Source organism: Jatropha curcas, chromosome 9 (genome assembly GCF_041381405.1).
Source record: "Jatropha curcas cultivar XTBG-Jc1 chromosome 9, XTBG_Jcur_1.0, whole genome shotgun sequence".
Taxonomy (NCBI): Eukaryota; Viridiplantae; Streptophyta; class Magnoliopsida; order Malpighiales; family Euphorbiaceae; genus Jatropha; species Jatropha curcas.
In genome coordinates this window covers 6,484,751-6,497,277 of record NC_143159.1, presented here as the reverse complement: position 1 = coordinate 6,497,277, position 12,527 = coordinate 6,484,751, and the positions used below count along the sequence as shown (strand labels likewise).

The 12,527-nt window shown below is 28.2% G+C and overlaps 1 protein-coding gene across 1 annotated transcript; it reads right to left on the bottom strand.

The window, feature by feature from the left end:
* Positions 1-6,441: 6,441 nt before the first annotated feature.
* On the bottom strand, positions 6,442-8,611 carry LOC105638934 (hypothetical protein). The gene is made up of 2 exons (XM_012222846.4): positions 8,117-8,611; positions 6,442-6,986 (listed from the first exon to the last, which is right to left on the bottom strand). The coding sequence occupies exons 1-2, from the start codon at positions 8,382-8,384 to the stop codon at positions 6,625-6,627; spliced, it is 630 nt and encodes a 209-aa protein (XP_012078236.1). The 5' UTR covers positions 8,385-8,611; the 3' UTR covers positions 6,442-6,624.
* Positions 8,612-12,527: the final 3,916 nt, after the last annotated feature.

Sequence of the window (12,527 nt, the reverse complement as noted above, 5' to 3'; positions counted from 1 at the left end):
AGTGAGTATATTTCATACATTAACACATTTAATAAACATTGATGTTATTGTCAGATTTAACATCGGTATTTAAATAGGTAAGTATAATCGGGTTCGGGATGGATTTAGATATTAAAAATGAATTTTTAAACAGATTTAATATGTGTTTGAATACCTAATTTATAATCATATTCAGATTCGAATTTGAGTTCAGTTAGTATATTTTAAGCAAGTACTGACCTATTGTCATCCCTATATATAGCTTGTTGATGTTAATTGAGATTCAAAATATTGTTTTAGTGCTTGCAAAATGGACTTTTTTTTTGCTCTAATAGATCTGCCGTATCTCTCTCATTTTCCTTGTGCTTGTGCTTTTTGTAACTTATGTTGAAACGTTGAAAGCTATATTTGCTTTGAGAAGCTGTAAGTTTCCGGCAATATTCAACTTCCGCAACTCGAATTCCGATACCGGTGGGATTTCCAGCTGCCTTTTCCCCCCTAATCGTCCTTATGGAGACACCTATTTTCAAATGCCAGCCGGGAGGTACTCTGATGGAAAAGCAATTAATGATTTTATTGGCAAGTATTTATTTTTACCTTATCCAATAATGTTATTCTTTTCCCTGTTACATATAGGATCAAAAAAAATAATTACATCAAATCCAACTAAAAAATAGAGCTGATATGGTAACATTAATTAAATTAATAAGCTCATATGTTAGAGCATACCTAAATTCCAGGGAACAAAAAGGGTAAGCGAGCCGAACTGAAGAAACAAAAACCCATCTCGAATAAAAAAGAAACAAGATATTAGCTTTAATCTGTGTTTACATATATAGGTTGTATATTTTCAAAATTGATGCCAAAGGAAGAATATTTTGGAAAAGCTTTATGCACATTCGATATTAGAGAAAATAATCTTCAAGCTGAAATTTTTAGTAACACGTCTATTATCTATTCCAGAAATTCTCAATAGGTTTGCAGTGAATATTAAGGTATATATATCTACTGATACATTCTTGTTTTTTTTTTTAAGATTATTTCATATTTATCAATATTTAAAAGGTTATGTCTATTCATTAAACAATTTACTTATTAATTTTTGTTGCAGAATATAACAAATTTGGATTCATAACGCAGGGCCAATTGGTTGTCTTCCTTACATCTTAACAAATATCTAATGGGTTATTTTTTTATCCTCCTATTCCCTTGAATATGGCATGACAGAGGAATAAATAGTATATTCACATTTTTTCTTTTCTTTTCTTTTCTTCTTAATTTCAGTCTTTCAGAAATTCTTAAAAACAAGAACTATCATTTCAGAAATTAAGAAGGAAAAATATTTTAATTGAATCCGCAAGCCTAATATTTTTGTAAAATAAAACAAGAACATTTTTATTTCACATTGGTAATCGTAAGATGTAACAATGGATTCAATGTCTTGGAGAGTGCTTTAAATATAATTGCTTCTGATGTAAAATAGCTTATATATTATTAATATAAATCTTATATTATTTTGGAATATAATTACTTAGATTTTCCTATCCTACTTTTTTTATCTTTCTCCATTTCTATATTGCAGAAATTAGTCAAGTAACACAACTATCATTACTACTAATAAAGTTCTTTAATGTATGAAATTGAAATGAAATACCATTTATCAAAAATAAATTATGGGGTTAGTCAAAAAGATGCTCGAATTCTTTCCATATGATTCGACAGAGTGGATGGGGTAGAGATTGGAGGTTTAGTCAACAAATAATTGACCAAGTTGTTATTATCACTTATCACATGAATGGTCACATGCACGAAATTTCAAATTCAGTATATTTTACGTGATAATAATAATAATAATAATAATAGAGGATGCATGAAAACTTTCGAGACAAAAGCATCTACGTTTTTTATTGAGCCTTCTCAAAAAATATTTCCTATTAAATCCTTAAACTTTTAAATTTCAAAACAGACAGCATTTTTGAGATACTTGAACAAAGGATGCTCAAAATGTTAGTGGGTATAACGTTAATTTGCCGTTATGACGTGTACAAACAGAGAGAGTAGTTTTTTTTTTTTCTCTTTTAATTATACACATTTATACAGAAAAAGATATATAATTATAACTACTTTTGTGATGGTCTACCATATTGTTTTTTTTACGTATTTTCCGTCGTGTATGACCGTCTTTGTTATAATATCTTGTTCCTAAGTACAAATATTTTTTAATAAACCGTAGGAGTGAGACAGATTCAAAGAAGTGATGCAAAGACATCCTCAAGAGAATTACTGGACTTGTCAATGTTTTACCCTTACAAAACTGAGATCAGATTGAAGTCCTATTAGAGCCAGAAGCATAAAGAACTTATTTACTGTTGTCCTTGACAGTAAAACTTCCTGAGAATTGCATAACAGGATTAAATTTATCTAATAATATTTTTACTTGTCCAAGATAAGTTATTATATCATGTTGATTCTCTTATAAATGGACAATATTAGAAATAATTTTGTATATATGTTGTGTTATTAATATTTTTGTGAATGGGTAAAATTCCTACTAGTAGCATTTTTCCCTTGTGGGCTTGATTTGATTAGGAGGATCAGATTGCCCAATAGACTTAGAACACTTGTAGTATTAATCATAAAATATAAAAAAATATTTTTTTTAAATAAAATAATTATAAAATTTACACTTTTAACTAAATTAATTTAAATTAAGATTTATTAAATATCAACTTATTAAAATATAAAGTCAATATTCATTGGCAGTTCCATTTTTAACGAGCCTTTAAAAGGTCAATTCGTCCTCGAAATCTCAAACAATTAAAATTCCTAATCACTGATTTACATAAAATGACATTTAAGCAAAGGAAGAATTTCTGTTTGCTGAGAATACCCTAACCATGGCCATCAAACAAGCTTCGAGAAGGAAGTTGAGGTTGTACTACAAGTCATTAAACTATACTATAACTTTGAGTGAAACGCACGTTCTATTTAAGTGGTCACAAAAAATTGCCTCAAAGTTTGAGGGTCGAATAGGAAATATTTTTGTAAAATGGGTGAATAGGAAAATATAATAAAGTTAAGGAGCCCCACTAGACTTTTATCCGAACTTTCTTTAATCACATCAACAAGCATGAATAATAAATAGAACTTGTCCCTTGACATTCACAATGTGGCTGCCAAACTGTCCAACCTTCTGGATGTGAAATTAAGGACGTTGATAGCCAACAAGTCGGTTAATTATAGTTTTTATTTTTATGTGTGGTCAATTCATGTAGACTACTTTGACTTATTTCTAATTTATATTTTCATAATACTAATATGTGTATAAAATTTAAATCAAATATTGCAAGTACATTTTTACTTTACTATGCATAAATTATTATATAATTTATAACTAATTATTTATATGTAGGGAATTTCATAATTAACTATATAAAATTCAATTAAACTATTATACTTAAAGAATTACATAATTACTTAATTTTAATAAAAAATATTTATGAATTTTATATTTTCTACAATATAAATATAATTAGTATTAAAAACAAATATTTTATATTTTTGTACCTTAAACATTAATAAATTTATTAAAGTAGCTTAATGTAAGTAATTTTTTTTTTTTTTTTTGAAATCTAATGTAAGTAATGTTAATATATCTTAAAAAGGCTATAGATTCAAATATCATCCTAACTAAAAAGTATAATTGACAACTCCAACATTATTAATTTGCATTAATATATTATTATTATAAAAATTATTGGATACACATCCCGGATAAGTTTCCTAGTAATCTCTTTATGAATATATGAGAAGTTATTACCCTACTCAATTTCAATAAAATAATTAAATTAAAATACATCTCCCTTGCTGAATTTATATATATATATATATAGAAAAAAATTTATTTTAATCATCCGGTGTCCAAAGTTTATTGGCCTAGTTAATCTGAATTTTTGTAAAAAAATTCTATATCCAAAACTCGATACCTCTAATTAAAAGAAAGAAAATGAGACTCTATCATCTCGTCTCTCCGAGATATATATATATATATATATATATAGAAAGTTATTAAGCTAATAATTCGGCAATCACGTATCTCATAATATTATATTAAAAAATAAAAAGGATTAGGCAAAGGCCTATCCAAACAAGGTGCCTAAAGTCTCAAAAGTTATTATTTGTGGAATACTTTTGGATATGTGGATAGGAGTTTTTCTTTCTTTATCCTATCTGTATGAGTTGTGACAAAACAACGTGTCTCTCACAGAGGGTAGTCTTTTTCTTTTCTTGTTAGAACTATAGAAAATAAAGCTCTTTCACTTTAAAAGTTCTTCATATATATATATATTTTGGGTGGATGACATGACAGAGTTACTCTCTAACTCTCTCATCCTCAGCTTCTGTTTTACTCAACCCATGTATATGCACATTGCCCTATAACATTGGCACTTGCACAATAAGAATTTTAATGCTTGTACAAAACGTATTTTGAAATATATTATATATTATAAAAGTTCTTTTTTAAAGATATTATTCATACTAATAATTTTTTTGATAGCAACTTTGATTTTATTGCCAAAAAACACTCCTATTTCACTTTTTTTTTTTTTTTGATTGCATCACACAATAAATTTGTTTTTTCAGAAAAATTTTAAAAATTCATTAAAAGGAAACACAATATAAATATGAAATACATACTTGAATCAACAAGTTTTTATACATACATATATTTGTGCCTTCAACGGTATCTAAGCTCCATTTAGTGACAATTTATGAACATTATTCAACTTTATGGTCTTTTAATAAGTCTGATTTGATGTTGTTTAAATTTTTCCAAGAGAGGAAATTGGCATATTGATTTGTATTACTATACAAATAACCAAACAATGCAAGCAAAATACCCAAAATCTATATTTGAGAATTATTCAACAAAAAAAGAACTAAAAAGACAAAATTAGAGGAAAAAAAAATGAAAGAGAGGTAGAAAGACTGTGAAGAGGACAGAAAAAAAAGAAGGTTTAGGATTAGAGAATGGGGAAAATCTGTTTTTGGACACCATAATTTGTTTTGCTTTCACTGATTTATAGCAATAATTTTTAAATTTTTAGTATTACTCAAGTAAAATAAATTTCATTTTCAACATAACTTACAAAATTTATAAACTCCATCAAGATATTGTTGTTTTGGATGGTTATTGATTTACATGGGAAGATGAATATATTAAATTTAGTAATTTCAGGAAAGACACATATTCTATTCTTTTTCCTTTTCTTTTTTTATTTGAAAATAGGGAAACATAAATTCTTAATTTTACAATCTGATCTGCTTAAATTGTAATAAAATAACAATACATTGTGTACCATAATATCTCCCAGGGAGAAAACAAATTTAAAAAAAAAAAAAAAGGCCCATGCTAGTCTTTCCTTAACATACATAGTGGTCCTATAGAGGAATGGTCCAATGGCTAGAGTTAACAACTAGGACAACCTAGACTAGTGAAGGGCACTAAACAACAATAGGGCTTCGTTTGCCTTCCTCCTGCTTTACACACACACACAAATGAGTACTCGCACGTGTGGGGACAAAAAATATAAGGGTGATAATATAATGAACCCTTTTTTTTCTTATATATTTATCAAAATAAATAATTATATATATTATGAAAATTAGAGATCCGTTTTTGATTTTATGTATAGTGTCCTTTTAGAAGGAGCAAGATACATGTTCCCACCCAGACAACTATAAGACAAGTTCCAATACTATGCATTAGGGCCTCTTATTTTACATTGTTTCCCACTTTAATGTCCACCTAACATGTTGTCATGTAATTTTTGTAATCACATTAATTTTATTCTTGTTACAATGTAATACATTCATTATTATTAATTTTTAATTCGTTATTATTAATTTTTCATTCGTTCAAAGATCCAACTGACTGAAAGAACAATATGTATTACAGCAAAAAAAAATATTACGCACTATAGAAAAGAGGTAGTCCTAAGGGCGGAACTACATGTATTGGGAGGAGGCAATTGTCCCCCTCTCTTCTAAAAAGAAATTGTCCTTTACATCCACATGTTTGGAACCCTAATCATCTAGTCATTTTAACATACTTTCAATCACTTTGTCCCTTTAACTTTTATATAATCTTCTTCTAACTATTCATCCCCCAATTTCAAATCCTTGCTCCGTCTTTGAATAGCCTCCTTTTTAGTCACTTAATTGTTGAAAACTCTTATAGTTGAGAGGTCTTGAATCTAAAACTTCCTACTTATTACGTAAGGAAGAAACTACATATATCACATTTGGTTGGCACTCATAAATTACTTTTGTAATAATAGAGTTTGACATTTACTGCACTTACCATCAATGAAAGACATTATATATATATATATATATATATATATATATATACCAAAGGACAATCTTTTACAGTCTGTACTTTTGAAAACATGAAAAATGAGGGAGAAATCAAGAATGACATAGGCAAATTCTTTTCTAGATAGCTAGAAGAGACTGAGATAATAAAGCTTATATATATTGACTCTACAATCTCAATAATACATACCTTGAGAGTCCATGAAGAAAACCCACAAAAAATTAAAGAAGAAAATGCTAATGTCTCGTTCTATAGAATTCTTCTTCTTATTCTTTGCTCCTTCGCTTTGTCAGATTCCTTATCCAGCCTTTCCTTATCTTGACTCCCTCAACTTTGGTGCCTACATGGCACACATTTCCACTGCTAGACCTCTTCCATCTGATGAGTTGGAATAAATGACCAATCCGCTTTCGCCACCTCAGCGAGGCACGCGGTTTTGCATGCTCTATCACGCTCATTGTTTTTTCCCTGTTGTCTTTGCCTTGTTTGTCTAATTCCTTGTTACTGTTGTTATTATTACTATGGCTGTAGGACTTAGTGTATTGCTCCATAGAGACCTTACTAGAGGCAGTGCCCTTTTCCCATAAGGCAGCTCCATTGTCTTCAAACTTAATTGATATAAAAGACTCTGCAGAATTAAGCTTAATTAATTAATCAAAAGAAAGAAATCATCAACATGAACATTGTTTAATTTACAATTCATGTGGGTTTCACACTATGTATTAACACTAAAAAAAAAAAAAAAAAAAAAGAAATCAATAATGAAAAATTAACAAATATTATTTTAATTTTTTTAATGTATTTGTTTGGAAATGTGTGTATATATATACATGTTCAATCACATCTATAAATAAAAACAAACATATAATGACTAATCCACTATTTACCATATATTACATGCTAATTGCTAAGAGAACATAATGGACAAGATATGAATTTAAATTGACACCCAAAGGGCCCCTCTTTAGATTTTCTATGCTTGACCTCTATATTATTAATTATCAGGCTAATTAAATATATTTGCATGATTTCAGCTGCTTATAATTATTCCCTAATCACTTCTCTGTATCTAATATATTATATTGTATATACATCATTTATTCGCTACGTAAGATTTCGAGTTTAATAGTCGAAAACCATGTAAGATTTTGAGTTTCAGTCACGTCGATTATAAAAGTTTTCCATAATTTGATTAGTAAAAAAAAATGTCTTTGTTTTATAACTTATAATATTAATCCAACTCATTCAATATGCCAATAAAAAAAAAAAAATCTTGGAGGATAAACAATCCCAAAAAGAAACTGTTTAATTAACAATTCCATGCACATAATCATAATTCATAAATTGCTTGCTAATTATATATATAGTATATATCTATGCATTAACCAATTAAGGAATAAAAATCAAATTAATAAGAATAAAATTAACTATAGTTAATAAGATTCTATCACCTCCATTTCCCAATCTTCTTCTTTATAGATAATCATACTTTTTTGTCATTACACAAAAAGCAATAATCAATTCTGCAAATAAAGACACAAGAGTACATGCCAAATTTTCTTTTGTTGCTGCCATTAAAATGCAAGGACATGCAAAAACTGTACATAATAATTAACAAGAAGAACAAGTATAAAGTGAATGAGTAGTGATAATGGAGTCATTTCCAGAACTATTATGAATTTGAACACACAGAATCAAATTGAAAAAGGAAACAGCAAGAACAAGAAGAAACACACACACATACACACAGAGATATACCTTCTGGGCTGGTGGAGGCATCAGATTTATCAGAGACATCAGACTTCCAATGGCGATTTAGAAAAGAACCCAAAGCGAAGATCTTAGGGAGGCTTATTGATGGCTTTCTGGAATGAGAAGCTTTAGAAGATGGAAGGTAGTGGCCATGTCCTTGCTTTGCAGCCAATATAAGAAGCCTTTCATTAAGGCAAAGAGGGCAAACTCCTATAACTTCCTCTTTTGGATGGAAATAACACCAACAACTATTGTCTTCTCTGTATCCATTCATCGTATAATCAAGAAAATGCAGAAGAAAAGAAAAGAAAGAAGAGGGAGAGAGCAAATCAGAAGACTAAATCTTGAATATTGTGGACTTATGGAAGAGAAAAAGCAGAGTTGGTAGATTGTGATTACTTATATATGTGTGTATTTATGGTATTATGTTTATAGATTTTCTTTTTTTTATTATTATTATTATTACTATAAACAAATGCTAAGGGTAAATTATCATGAGGAGGGCCCGCCAGTATGTATCAGTTTGGACAATATAAACAAGAGGGTAAATTTTTTGGGATCTCAATATCTAGATAAATTGTTGTCCATTAATCTCTCAGTTTATTTTTATCCATTGTTTTCTAAAAATTATTTTTTGCGTACAATTATTTATCTCTTTCGGAAGATAAACAGTAATTATTTTTCTCTATTTTTTTTTTTACTTTTTTTTCTTATCTCTATTAAAAAATAGATTAATGGAGAGAAAATTATTGAGATTCTAGTAATTAGGTAGATAAAAGGTAATTTAGTCAAATTAATAAGTATTTTATTATAATTTAAATAACATATTATTTTTATATAAAAAAAAGTTTGAAACATAGATAAAAATAACAAATACTTAAATTACTCCTAAACTTTATCATTTTAACCTTATACTACTCTCAATTTTTATTATTACTCGTCGAATACTTCAATTTATAAAATTATCTCCATTAAATATTTTAATTTATAAAATTATTTTGTTGAAAATTTCAAATTGCAAAATTAAATGGTAGAAAAACATAAAGATTATTATATCTCAATCATATATTAAATCAATATTTTGTAAATAGAAGTGAAAATATCCTAAAATTTTATTATAATTAGTGTGAAAAGATGTGTAATTTTAAAGAAAAATAAATGTTTCTTAAAATTAAAAATAATTTATATATTTGACATAGATAAAAAATATTAAAAAATAATATCAGGGAGTTGTTTTATATAATTCTCAAGATTGACTCTTTTGGTTATTAATATTTCTTCCTGTGTAAAACCATGACCTGCTGGTCTTGGACCAAGTGATTCTTTACTGGAACTTTCCTGGAAATTGCTTTGCTTTCAGTTACTTTTTTCTTACTACTTTTTCTTTTATTGATTTTTCCCCTTTTTATACTTTTTATCTAAAGCAGGTCCAAAGAATACTTTTTTAACCCTTTGTTAAATCTAGATTTTACATAATCAGATGGTAGATTTGATTAATGATGATGATGATGATGATGATGATGATGATAATAGATTGGGTGTTCATGGAAATAAAAACTATTATGACTGTTAAGGTTTCTGGCCAGTCTTTCTATCCTTTAAAGTCAAGAAAAGGACAAAAGAATTAACATTCAATAATATTTTTTAACTGAACATTTTACTGCTGCTTTTTTTTTTTTTCTCTTTTTCTTTTTTTTTTTAATTGTATATTTCTCAATTGGAATGGGTCTATGGATTAAGTCAAAATTTGCAACTCCCACTTGATCTTGGAACTACAAAAGTTCTAGATGATTTTTCTTAGAAGTTAGAACTTATAATCCCCTCTTAGCTTTTTATATATATATAATTTACTTTTTTTTTCTTAAGGTCCATTGAATTATCTATTTTTAAAAAGTTGGGCAACCCAAAGCATGTGAGGAAGACTGAAAATAATTATCAGGTGACCTAAAGCTTATAATTAAAAGCAGGACTTCCAAATCAAATACATTTGTAATATAAAGAATTTAAAATTATTTGTAATATTACTTTTAACTAATTTTAAAAAACAAAATTAATATAAAAAGTTACACTGGCAATGTTTGATAAAATTAGCCATAAAACTTCACTAGAAATGAAAAACAAATCAATAAATAAATATATATATTCACTTTATTTGGTTAGTCTTTTTCTCTTTTTTCTTTTTCCTCTTCAAAAGCTGTGCAACACAAAAAGTCTATGTCACCACTAAGGGTCATATAATATAATATTATATGTGTAAATTGTACAAAAGAGAAGGAGAGAATCTAATATTATTAATAACAAGGAAAGGAGAAGAAGAAGAAGAGCCCTTCGGTTTGGAGTGTCCATAAAACATCCTAAAAGGCTCTTAAAAGTGATGGAAACAAGCAAACTAATGGTCACATGGAGAGCTGTTTCTATTTTGGTTGGCTTCAAGTCAAGTTCCCATCAATGGACCCAATCTTGGATGTGGAAATTGTGGGTCTCCTCTTGCCACCCTCCTCCCACACCCTATTCTACTTTGCATGTGAAAATTAATGAAAATTTTTTATCATAGAAATAAAACTTTTAAAAAAATTTCCACTTGAAATCTCTAACGTAAAATGAAAAAATCAACTAGATAAACTCTAATTGGCTATCACACACGATTCTTTTATAATAGATTTGTTCCAAACTAATTAGATCTTTTCTCTCCTAATTAAGAGTTCTCACAACTCTATTTTTCTTTTTTTTGGTATTATTTTTCTCCCTTTCCCAATAAGTTCTTGGACCCATTGATTAAAATTTTCATTTCTATGATGCCTCGAAAATGAAATTAAATATTTTGGGCATTTAGGCAATTGACTCCAATCAGGGTAGTTGGACCCAAAAATGAAAATTTTGCACATTAATGTGGTTAGGTGCAACCATCTTTGAAAACCAAAAAAGGGGCTTTTTCTCTAATCTTCCATATATTCTCCCTAATATGTAATTGTTATTCTAAGCTAATAAGCTATTAAATGGTTGACACCTATATGTAAATTTTATGTATGACTTTCAAGCTTTTACATAAACAAGTCAATTGGCATCTACACGTTTCAACCTAAGTATAGACCAGCGTTCGAGTTGGAGTTTCTTGAACTAAATTATTGTTCCCAATATAAACTGCAACCTACTTGGAATGAGAAAATTACTCGAAAGAATATTGGGGTCTTCTCCTATCGCGTAAATGACCAATCCCAATTACCCATTCTTTGTTGAAGGACCAATAAATTTTGAAATATTCAAAAATTTCTCTAGAAGGATTTGAGAAATTGATGGAGTTTTCTTTTAGAGAAAATTATAATAATTTTATCCCTTAGTTACCCAAAGTTGTTATTTTATTTTGGTTTTCTGAAAAATAGATTACTTTTATCTCTATGTTTTTCTCTCATGATACATTATTATTATTATTATTATTATGGTTCTGTTGAAAATTAAAAAAAAAAATCCACCTTTTGTAGTTATTCGCCTTATGCAAAGACAGGAATATTCATATATAGTCTGTCCCTACCCTTAAATCTTTTTCTTCCTTAAACGATTTATATTTTGAGACGGTGTAAATGAACAAAATTATAATTATGCCTACCCCTTTTCAAATTTATGAATTTATATTTTATTATGTCAAGCACCATTTCAGCACGTTGAATATCTTTTGAAGGTTAGAAGATTTGCAGGGTTTTAAACCCTAAATCTCTACCATTAGGAGACAAGTATTATGGAGTCACTAAAAGGACTTCATTCTGCATTCGTAACCTGCAGCCACTACAGTTCAAAGTGGTTTAGCTGAATGCTACTCCGGTTCGAATATAGAGAAACGTGTGCAAAAAAAAAAAAAAAAAAAAAAAAAAAAAAACAATAATTGAAATGCCAACAAAATACTCATATATCTATAACATCTTTGTATCATAGTTTAGGATCTAGCAGTCGTCTTTTTGCTCCTCGTACTTTCAGTCTCCTTTCATAGAATTAGAATGTCCGAAAATTTCACTGCCAAAAGCCATCCTATTCCTATCCTTTACAAATAGTAAGCGTCAATTGGGAGTAACTATGTCAATAATTCTTCACTGTACTACCTATACATTATTAAATTTCTGTTGAAACTTTTTTTTTTTTTTTTTTTCAGAACATCAATTTCAATACTGTTAAAAAAATAAATTTAAAACAATATTCAACTATTTTGAAAGTTGAAACAGTAATGTCCAATACACTACAGGAATGCAGTGTTGTAAACCACGATTTCTTGTTGGCCATTAATGTGATTGTGTCCTGTTCTTGCAATTTAATACTTGGTCACACAAGTGGAGCTAAATATGATTCTCTTATGAATCATTATCATACAATCACATCATTTGTTCCAAGTTATAGCGACAAAAGCAAAAAATGACAGAATAACTGGAGA

Coding starts and splice junctions, on each gene's coding strand:
- LOC105638934 (XM_012222846.4), bottom strand. CDS start 8,384: ATGAATGGATACAGAGAAGACAATAGTTGTTGGTGTTATTTCCATCCA. Junction 6,987..8,116: donor TGCCTCCACCAGCCCAGAAG/GTATATCTCTGT, acceptor TTAATTCTGCAG/AGTCTTTTATATCAATTAAG.